The 18,340-nt window shown below is 43.4% G+C and overlaps 1 protein-coding gene across 1 annotated transcript in view; it reads left to right on the forward strand.

Moving 5' to 3' along the window:
* Positions 1–18,340, forward strand: part of COL4A3 (collagen type IV alpha 3 chain) — an 82,674-nt gene that overhangs the window by 38,193 nt on the left and 26,141 nt on the right. The window contains exons 9-24 of the mRNA XM_079975833.1: positions 87–164; positions 1,115–1,177; positions 1,558–1,593; positions 1,711–1,752; positions 9,284–9,361; positions 9,758–9,820; positions 10,398–10,454; positions 10,807–10,851; positions 11,542–11,595; positions 12,711–12,752; positions 13,088–13,175; positions 14,651–14,686; positions 14,840–15,004; positions 15,769–15,861; positions 16,702–16,797; positions 18,224–18,294. Coding sequence (XP_079831959.1) covers positions 87–164; positions 1,115–1,177; positions 1,558–1,593; positions 1,711–1,752; positions 9,284–9,361; positions 9,758–9,820; positions 10,398–10,454; positions 10,807–10,851; positions 11,542–11,595; positions 12,711–12,752; positions 13,088–13,175; positions 14,651–14,686; positions 14,840–15,004; positions 15,769–15,861; positions 16,702–16,797; positions 18,224–18,294 — 1,107 coding nt within the window. The remainder of the gene's footprint in view (positions 1–86; positions 165–1,114; positions 1,178–1,557; positions 1,594–1,710; positions 1,753–9,283; positions 9,362–9,757; positions 9,821–10,397; positions 10,455–10,806; positions 10,852–11,541; positions 11,596–12,710; positions 12,753–13,087; positions 13,176–14,650; positions 14,687–14,839; positions 15,005–15,768; positions 15,862–16,701; positions 16,798–18,223; positions 18,295–18,340) is intronic.

The following is an 18,340-nucleotide window of genomic DNA, read 5'->3' on the forward strand; positions in this document are numbered from 1 at the left end:
TCAAGAAAAAGCGGGGGGCAGGGAGAATAACATTAAATAAAATGGACTAGCTCATTTTACCTCTCTCTCTTGTTTAATTCTCCAAGGGATGTTCCGCAAGTGGGTATGACCAGGGTTATGGTTCCCAAGGTGATCCTGGATTGCCAGGAATGCCTGGATTTCAGGTAAGCCTGAAAACATTCTATTTTGAACAATAAATAGATGGTTGTTGAGGTCCCTTCCACCCTAAAAGTCTGTGTGTGACACCCAATAGGGTCCATCCACCAGTAGAATGGACTTCTATTCTCGCAGTGGGTGTTCCCCTTCCTCTCCCTTCTACTACAGCTCCTCCCACACCCTGAAAATTTGCTCCCAAGGATTGTGGGACATTCCGGATTAAATGTGGGGGAGCCTGGGCAGCTGCAGAGGGAAGTAGAGGAAGGGGAAGTCCTGTTGCATGTGCAGAATTCCAATCACAGCATGTTGACTATCATCCTATCATATTATGGTTCTGTGAAAAGTCTTTCAGATGTGCATAAATATATTCAGTTTAGTGGGATTGCAAATACACGAATCTGTAGTTTGAGATAGGGCAGTATAATAATACAAGTTATGAAGCAAGTCTCTGCCCCAGGACCAATTGTGAAGTTGATTTTTTTTCTCCTTTTATAAAGTCCCTAGAGAAGAATTCCCTGGATAGTTTATATTTTTTTCTGCAGGGAGGGGGGCATTCCTATGCTTGTCTACCCATTCCTGTTAACATATGTGTTAAATTAAGTGATTAAATGTGGAAGTTTGAAAACTGCCCAGTTTCCTCCATTAGTGGCTAAAATTAGACAGGCTTTTATGGACAGGAATGTAGCAGACCATAGAGGTGACAGTCAAAATATTTAACAGTGGAATCCTATGCATGTTTATTCAGAAGCAGAATGGGAATAACTCAATAGGACTTATGAGTAGGAGTGGGCTGTTGGTCCTGTTTCTTCCACTTTGGTCAGTGTGACCTGCAAGGCTGACAATCTGAAGCTCCTTGGGCAGGGCTTGGGCTGCAGCCTAAGGGAGTGAGAGAAGCCTAAAAACAAACAGACAAAACCAATTAACGGAAGCATTATTTTTATTTCTTGTTGATGTAAAGGGTGATCCAGGACCTCGAGGATTACCAGGGCTGATAGGGCCAGAGGGCCCTCCAGGCTTTCCGGTAAGTAGAAAATCTGAATTTTTATGTTGATTAAAATTTGGTATTATTCAAAGGGCACATAAGACATAAGTTGCAACGTTCTGATGTTGGAGAACAGAAAATTGTGCACATTCGCTCAGTGGCATGCAAAACATTCTGGCATCACTAGGTAGCCCAAGGAACTAGCCTTGAATACATTGATATTTTTATTGTGCTTGATTATCCAAGACTCTGCAAATGACCTTTTCTGAATTTGTTCATACTTATAGTACAAGTAAGTATTATCATTTAAGCACCTCTTTACTTATTTTGTCCCTGTTTTTTTTTAAGGCAAGGTGGATGATGTTTCTTCCATAAAGCATTACAGGCAAAATGTGTAATGTGTTTATCTGTACTTTTAGGGAGCACTAGGAAGACCAGGACTTCCAGGGCCAAAGGTATTTTCAGAATTGCAATATCAACACTGTTGAATTGCCCCTACTACCATTTTTCGTTTCCATCATTAATTGGGGCTTTTGAAACATTTGTTAAAGACATTTTGGTTTTGTTTGCAGGGTCTTATGGGTGTTAAAGTCCTTGGTGCCAAAGGATTAAAGGTAAAAAAAAAAAGTGCATAAATATACATACATCTCCCTGCTCCCTTCAAAATAACTGATTATTTTTGTTTTTCTACCAGCTAAGGACATATCAGTAGCGTGCAATAAATGCTGCTTTCTCTAGGGCACTTTAAGTATTGATCTTATTAAGAGTGCAGCTATCTTCCTTGTGTTCTTACAGTTGCCAAATGAATTCTCAAAAACCAGATTGGCTATTTCACTTCACTTCAGGCCTGCTATAGGTGCTCTGTTCTCACCAGTGGCGTAGCGTGGGGGGTGCAGGGGGGGCCGGGCGCAACATCTGGGGGTTAGGGTTGTTAGAATTCAGTGCCGGTCAGAGGTATGTGCCTATCTCTCCAGGCACCGGCTGAATTCTTTTGACCTCCCTCCGGCGACTCCCGGCAGGAAAAACACACGAGGTCCGTTCCGGCGATTTTCCTCAGGCTGTGAGAAAAACACACCAACTGCTTCTCCTCCTCCCTGCTCCCTGCATATCCCCAGGGAGGGGAATCAGACTCAGACAGAAATGTATCTTACATGCTTTTATTCCTGTCTTCAGCAGTCATACAGTAAAAGATGTCCGCTCTCTTCAACAAACAGAGAGAAACTCCAAACTCCACCCATGTACATCCTGTACAGGTCATATGACACACACTGAGCTAACATCCGGTGCTCAGTACAGAATGGACTGTCCCTTTGTTTCCATGGCAACAGTCACATACATCCTGTCTGGCTTTGCAGCCACAAGCAGCTGACTGAGCTGCTGGAGCCTTTGCTTGCTGCAGCATTGCTGCTTTAGAATAACATACTCTCCCTAAAGTATCAATGCGTGCTGCGAGCAAAGCGTCATCCAGAGAAGAAAACAAACAGTTGTTATATGTATAACACTCCCCTGTTGTTTCAGTTCCACCCTTGGAACTACCCGCCACTGGTTTTACCAATGTACCTCTCTGGTTGTGTGACTTCCAAGGAATGAGTGCATCTGCATTACCTTGGTTAGCAACTCTCTGTTGTGCCTTTGTCTCTGACTCAGACACAGCTTCAATTTGACCTTGGTCGTTTACAACAGCAACACATGCAATAGCTAGGTTTGCAAACTCCTTTGAATACCTCTTGGGTGGTACACCCTTCGTTGCTCTCTCAGACCTACGTAAGAGGTGCTGCTCTCCCTTGCTTTCTGGTTCAGCCTCTGAACTCTCTGGAGAACCAGTACTAAGCTTAATCAGTGGTTCATCCTCCTCTTCTGAGGGTCTAGTCATTGTGTGAGATTTCTTCTCAATGACTGTGACAACTGAGCTGTCTGAGCTATCGCTGTCCTCATCAGTACTACTGAACTCAATAAGATCAAACTCATCATCATCATCATCAGAATCATCATCATCACCTGTGGGAAATGTGTGAACAATCACTCTCTCCTGTTCAGGAGCACTCTCTAGAAATTTTGTGAGAATCACCTTACCAGATTCAGACAAAATTACTCTGTAGAGACCCTTTTCATAACCCACAAAAATGCCTCTGGCATTCTTTACTCCACCTGGAGCTTCTGTTCTCACATGAGACCCAAAAACCTTGAAATGGGCAACAGAAGGTTTTCTGTGGAACAGTTTCTCAAAAGGAGAACTTCCCAATTCATTTGAAAACTTTCTCAACCACGTGTAACAAAATGACATTAGTGACTCAGCCCAGTACTCATGTGGCAGATGTGAACTAAGCAATTGCCCTTCCATTCCCTTTTGCAATTCTTTGTTCACCCTAACACAGACACATCTCTTCCAAGCTTCTTCGGAAGCTGCAATTTTGTGTCTTATCCCTTTCTTCTTCAGGAACCTCTGGAAATCCTGTAAGAGAAAAATTGGCTTCTCATCTGTGCAAAGACAATCTATGTCAGCATCATGCATATTTTTAACCTTGTCACAAAACTCTTTAAACCTTTCTAAGGCTTCTTTCGGTCTCTCCAAAAGATAAATCCAGACAAAACCTGTAAAAGAATCAACACATATTAGGTAATACTTTGCATTGCCTCTAGATGGTGCTAAAGGACCAATCACATCAGCATACACCCGCTGAAATGCCTTGTTGACCCTCGAGGTGACCTGCTTGGCGTTCTTCTTGGCTACACCTGCAAAAGAAATCATGTTAGAATCACAAGAATTACATTCCATGTAATCACTTTGATCAAAAGTCAACAAATACAGTCCATCTTTCTCTTTGGCAGAAAGATACAACTCTCCATCTTTGTAGATCTCGCAGTGTTGATCATCATAGGACAGTTTTAGTCCCTTCTTGGCAATCTGCGAAACGCTGAGCAGATTGTACTTCAACTCTGGAACCAAATAAACATTGTTTATAGTCAAGTTCAGACTTTTAAGATACACAGTCCCAATTCCGGTGGCTTCCAGCTCTTGACCGTTGGCTTGTTGTACAACGAAGCTTTGCTTCTTAAATGACGAAAACAAATCCCTGCGATGGGTCATGTGAACCGTCGCTCCCGTGTCTAAAACGAAGGAATTCCCCACTTGTGGTGTGGCTTTTAGGGACATCAAAGCCTTTGCAGGCTTCGCCTGTGACTTGGCATGACTTCTGCCTGACGCCTCAGACTTCGTGGAGCTTCCCTTGGCGCCTTTGTTCTGACGTGGCTTCCTGCAGTTCTGCTGAAGATGCCCAGTCTGTCCACAATTGTGGCATCGGACAACGTTCAAAGCTACGGCGTCTCCTCCAGTAGCTACAGCAGTGGGGGTGTTAGAACTCCGTTCTTGACTCCCCCTGTCCTTCACTTCCAGGGCGGCAAGTCTGTCCTGTTCGTTCAGAACCACGGCAAAGACCCTGTCCGACGTTAGATCAGCTGCTGGGAGAAACCCCAGCTGACTGGCAACCGTTTTGTAAGTCCGATTCAGGCTGTTGATCACCATGAAGCAAAACACTTCCTCCTGCAGACGGAAATCGCGTTCCACCATCTGCTGACGCAGAAATTTCATTTCCGTCAGGTGCGCTTGAACATCTCCATCAGGCGCAAGCCTCAGGTTAGTCAGCTTTACAAAATACAGCAACGCTGAAGAACCTGCATCTCTCTGATGTGTCCTTCTCAGCGTGTCCCAAACATCTTTCGCGTGCTGTAAATCTTGTATATGAATAAGCTGTGAGTCTGACACGCACAGAATTATAGCAGTTCTGGCCTTCACATCCTGTGACTCCCAAGCACGCGTTGGTGCTGCAGGGATGGGGTTCTCAATCACCCCAAACAGTCTCTGATTCTGCAGCAAGGCCTTCATCTTAATAGACCAAGATGCATAATTGTCACTGGTCAAGAGGGGTGGAGAAGGCAGGCCTCCCCCTTTCTTGGCATCCATTTTGAGTCCTTGCATTGACTCTCAAACACAAGCCTCTAAAATCCAATAGCTGGCTTGTTTACACTCTGTGCACCTGGCAGCAATAACACTGGCCGCTTGGAAAGTCCCCTTTCAACAGTTCCTTTGTAAGGGCCTAGTCTAAACACGAGCTGTTTTAGCCTCTCTGGGCACAGCCTGACTTCCAGCCCTTATCTTGAAACTGGCCTGCGTTGCTAAGCAACCACATTCCTTTCCTTGGACAGGAAAAACCACAGGAATGTTTGGAATGCAGACTCTTCTCTCTCGGAGCTGTTTTTCCCAAACGTTGCTCCCATGAAGCAGAGAATTAATCCACCTGCATTCACACTCTTAAGCCCGAAAATCTCATACCTGGGCTCCGTAGCTTGGCTTTCAGCTTCTTCTAGTCAGCTCCTGGCTGCAGAGAATCAGCCTCCATCTCAGGCTTCCATGGAGAGGGATGAAAATAGCAGCTCTGCTCCTATTTCTGCAGACTTCCATGGATCGGATCGTAGCAACCGTCAACTGCTACCACTGTTGGAATTCAGTGCCGGTCAGAGGTATGTGCCTATCTCTCCAGGCACCGGCTGAATTCTTTTGACCTCCCTCCAGCGACTCCCGGCAGGAAAAACACACGAGGTCCGTTCCGGCGATTTTCCTCAGGCTGTGAGAAAAACACACCAACTGCTTCTCCTCCTCCCTGCTCCCTGCATATCCCCAGGGAGGGGAATCAGACTCAGACAGAAATGTATCTTACATGCTTTTATTCCTGTCTTCAGCAGTCATACAGTAAAAGATGTCCGCTCTCTTCAACAAACAGAGAGAAACTCCAAACTCCACCCATGTACATCCTGTACAGGTCATATGACACACACTGAGCTAACATCCGGTGCTCAGTACAGAATGGACTGTCCCTTTGTTTCCATGGCAACAGTCACATACATCCTGTCTGGCTTTGCAGCCACAAGCAGCTGACTGAGCTGCTGGAGCCTTTGCTTGCTGCAGCATTGCTGCTTTAGAATAACAAGGGTTAGGGGGCGCACATCCACGGGTTAGGGGGCGCAAATCCATGGGTTAGGGGGTGCAAATTACTTGCCTTGCCCCGGGTGCTGACAACCCACGCTACGCCACTGGTTCTCACAATAGGGTCTATGTTACTCTTACAGATAAGTGTCAGCTGTCCCAGTCTGCTGTACCTACCATTGATTCAGCTGGCAAGTGTAGTTTGCGTGTTCAGACCCAGAGACCTCCCCCCTAAATAAACACACATTTGACTCAAATTTTAGTTTTGGTTTTTGGCAGAATTTAGGCCACAACTTTATTAATTACAGAAAAAGTGAGTGGTTGCATAGGCTCAGGTTCGACTAGCTCCCTGCACCCTTGCAAGTAGCGCTGACCCAGAGCTCTATCATAGGTCGGCCAAGGGTGAACACCTGAGGTAGGCGGAAAGCCGGGGAACAGACTCTGTTCACTCCCCAGATGCTCCCCTGGACTCAGGCACAGGCACAACCCCCTCTCTGGGGTTGACCAAACCAAGTTGAGTCCCTGGATTCCTTTAACAGAATACCCTTCACATAGGGATGGTGAGACCGTTCTCCCATCCCTATCACCTGAATCAATGCCTATCCGCAACCTTACAAGTTGTGACGGTTTGCTACGTGGCAAGCGAAACCCAAATGGCAACAGCCAGTCAGCCAAATGGGGAAAATTCCTGCCGTGCCCCTGTCCCAATGACAGACAACACACAACGACATAGCAAGGTCAATCGCAAGATGCCCTAAATACAGGGAGAGGTGGGCGGGTGTTCTAATGCACGAGCTGAAAGAGGAAACTCTGGGTCACGTGCATGGGCATATATAGGTTCCTTGATCTGTTTAGACTGCACCCCATTGGCCAGATTCAACCCAGCAATGAGGGACCTACCAATCGGGTGTTGTGGCTGTCCAGTATACCCACCCACAACCAGGAGGTCAGTCTCCAGGTCTCACCGTAACACATGCCCTCATTAGGGAGGACATGCTATCTGGGAAACACAAACAATTGCTGGGCCAAAGTATTGGACCAGGTTTTTTGCAGCATTCCTTGGGCTGAATGCTCTGTGGGAATAATGCCATGCCATGAACACTGCTGCATTTGTCAGGTTGTCAAACTGCTACATGAAGCAGTGGCAAGGGGATTTTTGTGACAAACTTGTCTTTAAAAGCAAGTTCTACCCCCTGCCCTAAATAAAAGTAATTGGTATGCCCTGCTGAAGTTGTTGAATTTCACCTTGAATATGAATATTTGAAAGGCAGTAATATTTGATCCAACTTAGACGTAACACAAAAGGCTGTGGTGATAGTGTAGAGAGCAGTCACTAAAATAGCTGGCTCCTTCAGAGTATAATGAAGAGGCAATTTTTGAGAAATTAAACAGTTGTCGGTTAACACAGTCTGTGAGCAGCCCTTTGCTTGAAAGCGTCAGCCTTCCTAATGTGCTTTATATTATAATGTAAAATGCAGAATTTGACCAAAAATGAAATAACAGGGTTGTTTTGAATGACAAAATCAAACGGCCAAGCACCCTGTAAGGGTATGGAAAGAAGAATCTCAGAACTTCTGGTATGTTATATGCTCAGGACAGGACAGAGTTGGAGATAAGATTCTTGGCTAGAACGGCTGTATCTCGAACCCAAGAATTTCAGCCTCGTATCTTTTTGCCAAATTATTTTCATGGTCAACATGCCATGTTAAGCTAGCATATTGTTGTGACTAGTACACGACTTCGATAATGTAGAATATTTGAGCTTAATTTTTTAATTAGATCAGGACTGCTTCAGTGGATTTTATTTGTAACGAATATCCATCAATGCTAAATGCATTGGGTTTGTTTGTTTGTTTTTCTGCTTTTATTATATAATTGCAATGTTGCACAAATAATGCTTTAGCAAACAGATTCAGCCGTTGTCTGCAAAACATTAAATACCGTATTTTTCGCCCTATAGGGCGCACTGGCCCATAGGACGCACCTCATTTTTTGGGGGGGAAATGAATAAAAAAAAATTATTCCCCCCCCCCAGCCGCGGGGCTGGGGCGGGGGAAGCCCGAGCTTCCCCCGACCCCAGCCCCCAGAACAGGCTACTATCAGCAAGCCTTGTGCGCCTGGCGGGAGTTGCCGCCGGGCGCGCAAGGCTTGCTGACACCTGCACGAAGCACGGGGCATCCTCCGGAGGGCGCCCCATGCTCCGCACTGCAGGCTGCCGCCCGCAAGCCTTGCACGTCCGGGGGGAGTTCCCCCAGGTGCGCAAGGCTTGCTGGCACCTGCACGAAGCACGGGGCGTCCTCCGGAGGGTGCCCCATGCTCCGCGCTGCAGGCTGCCACCGCAAGCCTTATGAGCCCGCGGGAACTCCCACCGGGCGCACAAGGCTTGCGGATAGCTTCCTGAAGCCTGGAGAGCGAGAGGGGTCGGTGCACACCGACGCCTCTCTCTCTCCAGGCTTCAGCGAAAGAACTGCATTTGCCCCATAGGACGCACACACATTTCCCCTTCATTTTTGGAGGGGAAAAAGTGTGTCCTATAGGGCGAAAAATACGGTACATGCCTGAAAAGTGTGCTTTTCCTGTAGAAAATAAACACCCATTTTCAATAGATCTGTTATGCCATCCTGAAGTCATATATAGGTAAAGGTAAAGGTACCCCTGCCCATACGGGCCAGTCATGTCCGACTCTAGGGTTGTGCGCTCATCTCACTTAAGAGGCCGGGAGCCAGCGCTGTCCGGAGACACTTCCGGGTCATGTGGCCAGTGTGACGAAGCTGCTCTGGCGAACCAGCACCAGCGCAGCACACAGAAACACCGTTTACCTTCCCGCTATAAAGCGGTACCTATTTATCTATTTGCACTTTAGGGGTGCTTTCGAACTGCTAGGTGGGCAGGAGCTGGGACCGAAAGATGGGAGCTCACCCCACCGCGGGCATTTGAACTGCCAACCATACGATCGGCAAGTCCTAGGCACTGAGGTTTTACCCACAGCGCCACCCGCATCATATATACTGTATGCTAATTTTGCCATTAGAGCATATTTTTATACCTCCCCTCCAGTCTTCTATTGTGAGCACATTTTATAATCCCTGGTATTTGTCATGTGCTATCCTAGTTGCCATAAACATATATGAAATAGCTCTTTTGATTTTTCTTTTTTACCACAGGGTGACAATGGACTAATGGGCCCTCCAGGACCAACTGGAACAGTTATTGTTACCCTAACTGGAGCAGAAAATATGACGGTAGCAGTATAATACTGTTAATGACCATTAATATAATAAGCATTCTGTATAGTTGTTCATCTTTTTCACTGTATGAGTCCCATCAGGGGAAAGGGTGGGGTATAAAGTATATATTAATAATATATAAATTTTATGAAAAGATAAAACAAATAAAGTTTATATAGATTTATTTTAAAGAAAGAGTACATATATAGATTTTTTCTACCAAAGTGTGCAACATTTCTACCTCTTTTATGTCGGATCCCTAAATTACATTAGCAAACATTCAGTTCGTATCTTTGCTTGTTCCAATGACTCAGTTAAAATATATCTCTTTTTTAAGTACCATCTTTGTTTTTGGGTTCACTGAATAAATAAATACATAAATAAATACTATTATTATTATTTTTGTGACAGGAATTAAAAGGAAATAAAGGAGATATGGGTTCTCCAGGACCCCCAGGACCCCCTGGAGATTCAGTAAGTGGCATTGAATTAGCATTTCATACTTCAGAAGCTAGATAATAAAACATTTTTTTTTAAATAGCATATATTTGAAAGCTGCTGACATGACCATATATATATGTACACTTCGTTCAACATATTTAATCGGTATATAAATACATTTGCTTACATGACCTCAACCTGAGGGTCATAGAATAAAATACAAATTGGATGTAGAATGCTGTGAAATGATGGCATCGCCTTAAATATTCTGAGCTACACTTCAAAGCGGTGCCCTTAATTTGGAAATAGCTACTTTTAAATATATATTATTATAAATGTTAAAAATCAGAAAGGGAGGGCAGCTGGGTACACTTGCCCTGGACCTCAGAGGGCTAAGAAGCCCTGGGGGGTAGCGGTGCCAGTGGCCTTCCAGACTGACACTGCCATGCCAAGAACACCCTGGGCCAAACAGCTGACCAGGGACTCCCTCACTGGGCCTCAGACAAACTCTGCACTGGCCTGCTAAAAATATAAAACAATATGAGTTGTGCATTCAGTGTAGCAACATAAATCTAAAGGATGTGTGTTGATTGGTAGATCTGTGTTTTAGGGCTCACCTGGAGATTTTCGAAGTGTAAAAGGAGATCCAGGAGAGGCAGGACCTCAGGTTTGTAAACCCCCCCCCCTTTTGCAATTGATAGATTATTATTATTTTTTGAAAACTACCTAGTGTTACAGATATTTCTTTTGTCGTCTAGAAAGGTTAACACTACAGTTATAGTCTGAAAATACATTTTATGGTTATCAGACCCATACTGTGGTTGAGGAAATGATTAATACAAATACAGCCTGAGTCCATTGGATCTTTAGTTCCACATATCCAGCTTTGTTAAACCACGTTTTATTAGAATCATATATTGTACGTAGGAAAATAATAATAATAGTATATTTTGTTTAACAACAACAAAGTATTAAAAAGTGGTCTGTTTGTTTGTTTGTTTGTTTGTTTGTTTAATTAGGGTAGACCTGGAAAGGATGGAACTCCTGGTCCACCTGGTTTGCTGGTAACAAATAATTTTTTAAAATGTTTTGTGTCAATGTACATTAGTGGTCATGGTCTGGACTGGACAGGATGTAGGCTATTGTCTATTGGCAAAATAAATGGTACTCTGTATCTTACTCTCGAGCATCATTAAGGTGGATCAATACAGGAATTGGATAGCTTCTGGAGAAGAGCAGAGTAAAGGGCAGAATGGCTGAAGAGCTACTCCTGCACAAACTTTAATGTGTCACCAGAAACCTCCTATAACAGGGTAGGAAAACAGGGGCCCTCCAGGTATTGTTGGACTACAACTCCCGTCATCCCCAACCACTGGGAGTTGGAGTTCAAAAACAACTTGACGGCCACAGGTTTCCCACCCCAGTCCTATATTGATCCAGTGATTTTGAGTGGTCAGTTCATGGAAGAGGGACACAGACCAGAACCTGAATCTTCATGCAGCTTTGGGCACAAAGGTTGCTCTAAATGTATATTGGTGCTGGAATGAACTGTGTCTTTGGACGCAGCTAGATTGGTAAAGAAAAAGCATTTGATATGTGTTGTGTATGTGATATAACACTGTGACACCAGATGGCGCTGTGGAGCCCCATCTTTCCCTACCGGGTTTCCCTGTATGAGTTTACGACGAGTTTAACCGAATCGCTTCTTTGACATGTCTAGATCCAGCCTTTATGTATAATTTAATTTCCTGCAGGGAGAAAAAGGAGAACAGGGTTTACCAGGAAGACCTGGGAAAGTTGGTCCCAAGGTAAAAGCTCTTGTTTTCATTTTTGTCTGCTGCGTTTTGCTTCCCTTATCAATTCCTAAAACTTGGAATTAAAAGTATATTACCAATTCAGCAAAAGTGAAATACAATTTTTAATGAACACCAAGTTTCTAAAGCAACAGTTTTTTATATTTTATTTTAGGGTATTTCTATACCATCTCTCTGAAGCTCAAGGCCACTTAAAACATAAGTAAAAAACCAGCAGACTATGAATGAGTCATAACTCTGCTGGTACATTCTGTTCTTGGCTTACAAATGGATTCTTCATTCATTTTGAAGTTCATAAATAGCAAGTACTCTGATAGGACAAAGGGTCGTAAGAATGTCGTTACAGGGTTTGATTACTGATAGTAGTAGCTGATGGTAGGGCAGAAGGAAGAGAGGTCAACAGTAGGTGGAGCCAGAGCCAATGACAGGCAGAGGCAACTAATTCTTTTGCCCCACTCTCTTTCCTGCTGAGTTCTACCATGGCAATGATGAGCTAAAGAAGGAGGGAGGTAATAGCCAGTGCCACTCCTTAGACTGGTTGTAAGAAGGCAGGCAGGTGGGAGCTCATTGGGGACAAGTTGAGATTGGTGGGGCAACACCCCATTTGCTCTAATGGACCAATCTCAAGTGGACAATAGGTAAGTCTTTGCAGGGTTTAGTTCACTGAAGCATGGTGGGGATACTAAAAAAAACCCATGAATATCTGACCAGACTTGCATCATGGAAGACATTGTTGACCCCTAGTCAATGGTTACATACCTAGAATAAGGACAGATAAACTTTGACCCTCCTGATATTTCTGAACTACAACTCCTATCAAACCTAACCATTGGCCATGCTGACTGGGGCTAATGGGAGTTTGAATCCAGCAACATCTGAAGGGTCACAGGATGCTCGGCTCTAACCTAGGCAAAAGAATAATCAAACCAGAAAATTTTAGATATTTTAATCTTTTTAAAAATGAACTTTCTAGATCACTTGCTAACTGTTTTTAACATGTAGACCAAGTGGCCACTAATCTATATCCAACGTAGTCAATAGGTTTCAGAATTCCATTGGATTTGAGAAATTAACATGTTTCTTATATTTCTTTCTGTTTTCTAATATAGGGACAGAAAGGTGAAATCGGCAGCAAAGGAATTCGGGGTCCAGTAAGTGCAAATTCCATTTGTCTTTATATTTCATTTTAATATCATAAAATTAATAGACAGTGCCTAGTTTTAACATGCTGATCAGTGTCAGATGCCTGCTTCAGGATATGTGTAGCTAAATTGTTTTTAATAGTGGCCTGTGTTTAGCTTCACATAGGAATCACATCACCAAAGGAGCCCTGGTTTTAAAAAAATAGAATTCAGCTTACGATTTTAGGAAAACCAAGTCATTACACAAATGTGCCACATTCATATTATATGCAGCCATGCCTTTCTCTTCATTATTACTATTTTTCTCTCCTTTTTTGTCTGTCTGTTCCCTCTTTTTATTTAAGACAGAGTATTATGATGAATTGCCAGGTGAAAAAGGAAACCAGGGCTATCCAGGACTCCCAGGACTCAAAGGCCAGTTTGGAGCACCCGGTAAGAGAGCATCAAAGGTTTAAATAACATACCAGGAGCTTTCTATACTACCAGTACACTCAGATGAAGCATATTGACATGTGAAAACTACATCACACCATTGGCTTCTGGGTAGCAAGTGAGGATGAGAAAGAGGCCGTTGGGATTTCACTGCCTCTTCAGTGTTAACAGTCTAGCCCTATGAGATTAAAATACCTTGGGACTGAATATGAGGTCTACTTGACCTCAAGGAGAGTAGAGTTCAGGCTATAAAATGCCTGTTGGTCTCAGTATACATTATTAGGCTAAGCCTGCATACCTGTGAGTAAGCCCCATTGAACTCAATGATGTTTTGTTTTGAAAAGACATAGAATCATAGAATTGTAGGGTTGTGAGGGTTCCTGAGGGTCATCTAGTCCCATCCCTTGCAATGCAGATATCTCAACTAAAGCATCCGTGACAGATGGCCATCCAACATCGCCTTAAAAACTTCCAGGGAAGAAGAGTCCACCACCCTACAATATTTCACCTTTAAGAAACTCCCACCCATCATCATCATCATTATTATTATTATTATTATTATTATTATTATTATCATCATTTATTTATTAGATTTGTATATTACCTTTCATCTAAAGATCCCTGGGTGGTTCACAACAGAAAATTTGAAAGTGAGAATACAACATAAATAATAGAACAAAAACAAACCAATAACCCCCACAAACATATTCAAAAAGCCGTGAAATGTTAATCAGCCAAATGCCTGGTTGAAGAGAAGCGTTTCTGCCTGTCGCCTAAAGGTATGTAATGAAGGTGCCAGGTGAGCCTCCCTGGGGAGAACATTCCACAAATGAGGAACCACCATAGAAAAGGCTTGTCCTCCCAGCGTGTTTGTTTCATGAGTCCTAAGTTTATCTTTATATGATGATTCTATTGTTTATGTGGAAGCCTTACAGGGGGTGATAATTAAAGTTTATTGGTAACACTAGATTAATGTGCCGATCTTTACATTAGTTATTAAAACTTCAGGAACTTTCCAATGTCTTCCAGGAAACATTTGGCATAAGTACTAAGACCAGGAGTGGGGGGAGGTGTCTTTTTGTATGAAATGATGCCAACTTTTCTCATGCCATGATAGACACTACAGAAATAAACCATAGACAAAAGTTCAGATTGGCATGCATCATTACAAACCTGGCAGCAAAGACATGTTTTCAGCAAACATTTAAAGGCCCATGCTGAATCTCTGTTGGAAGAGCACTCCACAGGGCTGGGCCAATGACACTTAATGCTCATGTTTATGTTGATGTCAAATGCGCTTCACCAATTCAGGAGGGTGCCAGCAACACTCCTGTGATGATTTCTGTGATTGATCTGGGGGTATAATGTAAATGTTTATAAGGACCTTGAACCTGGTTCAATAGCAGATGGGTAGCCAGTACATATTTGGCTGGCCGGCATAATATAGATTTGTGATGAATATACTGTTCTTGCAGGACCACGAGGTCCCCCAGGTGCCACTGGAAGGCCAGGTAAGACCAATAAATATTGTGTGTTTCAGATATATGAAGGAATTCTGGGATATTTTAAAAAACAACAACATGAAATTAAATCCTCTGAAAAGGCTACAAGCACTGGTACAGAAAACATAGAAATGGAAGTAATACTTTTAACTCTTGCATTAGGTGTTTTGAGACCTGGTCCAAGAGGTCTAACAGGCTCTCCAGGCCTCAAAGGAAGTAAAGGAGATAGAGGACAACCTGGCATGAATGCTATTGGACCTCCAGGACTTCCTGGATTGCAAGGAAGACCTGGCCCAGCAGGATCACCAGGTCTTTCAGGACCACCAGGTAGAGCAAGATGATCATTATTTGTATGTAGCCAGAATGTTTTCATGGCATATTAGTGCAACTCTGGAATTAATGGACTATCCAACTGAACTTCTTATGGCTAAAAGCAGCCACTACTGTTGCAACCATCCTTGCAAAGGAAAGCAGAAATATTAAAGTAGAGAAAGTATGATGGCTTTGCAAATGATAGAAACTGGATTAAATCTAGTATATAAATTCATTGATTCCTATTCCAATAGCTTTGGAGTGAGAGACTGGCTAAGTTCAGATAACCATATCTCAACTTAATATGCAGTGTGAAAGTATCTAATTAGTCATCGTTTCCTGTTTCACCTTAACTGAGAAACTATGGTTCCCAGCTTCAGAACAAGGCAGGATCTTAAACCATGGTTTGATACTGGTTTCCGAAATATAATTTCTATATTATTGTGGCCTGCCCTGATTAACAAATTAAATAAATATGCTCATTAGTTAACCAAAGGTATTTTGTAGGTTGACCAATAAATGCCACAATTATTAGACATTCCCCATTGACTTCCCAAAGTGGTAAGAATAACTAGCAAATATCAACATTTTCCAGTGTTTTGTTCTTTGCTATGACTTGAATGCATGTAGCCTGTGTTTCTTCCATGTTGTCAACACCATAATATAAGTTCACCTTAAATCTGAGGTCCTTAGAACACCCTAAATGGCCTATAACAGAGGCTATCAAGATATTTGTGAGCAATGCATGAATATTTTTTGTCGTTCTCACCCATAAACAGGTATAATAACTTTTGAAAGAGGCCCACTGGGACCCCCAGGAACCCCAGGATGCATTGGACCTCCAGGCCTTTCAGGAGATAGTGGAGCAAAAGGTCAGTAGTATTACTTGCAAATACATTTCCAATCTTAATAATTTGAGGACAGCATGGTGGTGAACAGAAATCTTAACTATAATGATTATTAGACTCTGTCAAGACTACTTAGGCATAGAATATACTCAGTTCCTTTTCATCATGCTAAGGGCAATTAGACCCGATTCTGCTTTTCATTCTGAGCTCATAAAGGCAACCAAACTGGCCCAGAGTAGATTGGCTTCCTCTCTCTCCTTCCAAACAATAATGAGGATTTTACCCTGTACCAAATGCCAATATTTATATGAGCATGTGTGACAGTCAGTGTTGGACTTAGACTGGGGAGACATGGATTCAGTTCCCCAGTCAGCCTTGATTCTAACTGAGTGACCTTGAGACACTGTTGGGTTGCTGTGAGGATAAACTACGGATCCCCTAAGCTAGACTGAGCTCTTGAAGGAACAGTAGGATAAAAATCAGAGAGAGATATAAAGTGTGATCTCTGTGGGCACTCTCTTTCTCACTGTTGACTAAAGGCTTGCCCAGTAACACTAATATTTATCATTTTAAGGACAAATATTCTTTACTGGGGAAATGTGCCTCACTATCTGCTCCTAGGCTTAACCATATTGCTAAATATGGAAAGCTCAGGGGAATTAGATGCACAAACATGATTACACTCTTTCTCATCCTATCTTTGTGTTTGTATACATTGTAAATCACCTTGTGATCTTTGAATGAAGAGCAGTAGAGAAACTTAATAAATAGTCATCATTGCTGATAAATACATACAGTGCTGTAGGGCACATGTGTTTTTGACATAGCAATGTCACCTTTAACAGAGGAATAATTTTACTGCAGGTGAAGAAGCAGGCCCATGTGACCAGTGCACCTTTTTGACAGGGCCACCTGGCCTCCCTGGTGTTCCTGGAGCACAGGGTGAACAAGGAGTTAAAGGTAAAAGAATTTGACAATGCTTGAGACTTGCTAAAATATACCAAGAGTTCAGGGAAAGGGGTAGAAGAGGGTGAAAAATCTCCAACTGGCAGTATATTCCAGTTTATAGAACATTTTACCTCAGCCATTCTGATGTAGATCATAAATTAGTAACATGGTTTTGCTTATATACTTTAAGAAGGGAGGTTTTAGAAATTATTAGGATAAATATGTCCCTTTTGATCCATCACCCTGCTGCCAGAGTGCCCTATAGAGTGCCCGTAGTGCTAAAGGGCACAGCTGGTGTCAACAGGATTGTAAAAAACGCAACTCCAGGACACCAGCAAACAGCTGCACACTGGCTTTGTATAATAAAAGTTTAATGCACTAGTGAGGAAAAAAGGTGCGTCTGGAATGGAGTATCTTAGATGAGGTCATGGCTGGCTGAAACCCTGTACTACAACATTTTGTTGTAGGTTCCAACTTGTATTCTACTTATCATTAAACTATGAGTCATCTCCCTTAGGATATTATTGTTTAATATTCTGCTCAGGGAAAGCTAACCTGTCTCCACCCCATGCAAGTAAGCGCCTGCAGTGCTAGTGTTGGGAGGGCAGCTCTGTGGCATCCCCCACACCTTGCCAGCTACTTCTGTGCTATAGAGAAGGACCTACTCGGGGTTCCTATGCAGTGAACTACAGACATTGGCAGGAGCACAGACAGCCTTCTCCTGATTTCAGGATTTGGGCTGGCTGATATCGGAAGAGGCACTCTTGCTTTCAATGTCAGTCTGGTTATTTCTGTAGTAGTATATGGCCAGTTACTTAGGAGCAGGTGGAGTTTGTCAACCTGGGAAGGGGGCCCATCTATAAGGGAAGGAAAACTATGGTCCTAAATGTCTGCTCCAGTTCGAAAGCATGCAGTGCAAGTAGATAAATAGATACTGCTCTGGCGGGAAGGTAAATGGAGTTTCCGTGTGCTGCTCTGGCTTCACCAGAAGTGGCTTAGTCATGCTGGCCACATGACTCAGAAGCTGTACACCGGCTCCCTCGGCCAGTAAAGCGAGAGGAGCTCCACAACCCCAGAGTCGTCCGCGACTGGACCCAACTGGACCTTTACCTTTAAACCCTGCACAAATCCAGAGTGGAGTCCCTAAGATGGTTGGATGGTGCTTTGTACACCTCCTGGCAACTCCTGCAGCCAAGCTGGCACCAAGCGTATTGCTCTGTGAGGCTGAGAAGAGGGGTCTTGTCTTGTGGGCATCCCAGGACCTCCATAAACACTGCCCAGGCTTGCATCCTGGAAAGGTCATTTCAGTGCTGCTAATGCATCAGTTTGACTTCACCTCCGGAGGCACACTCCATTGTCTCTCTCTCAAGAGATGGATGCCAGCAACAATTACTTCAACCTTCCAGTTCTCTCTAAATCACTGTTTCCGCCATTACAGGTATAGAAGGAGCATTGGGGCCTAAAGGATCCCAAGGAACCCCTGGGATTCAGGGGCCTCCTGGCATTCAGGTACGGTTCATGTTAAATTGTTTTTAGAGTTGGTTTATATGTAGAG

The sequence above is a fragment of the Podarcis cretensis genome, assembly GCF_951804945.1.
Source record: "Podarcis cretensis genome assembly, chromosome: 5".
Lineage (NCBI taxonomy): Eukaryota > Metazoa > Chordata > Lepidosauria > Squamata > Lacertidae > Podarcis > Podarcis cretensis.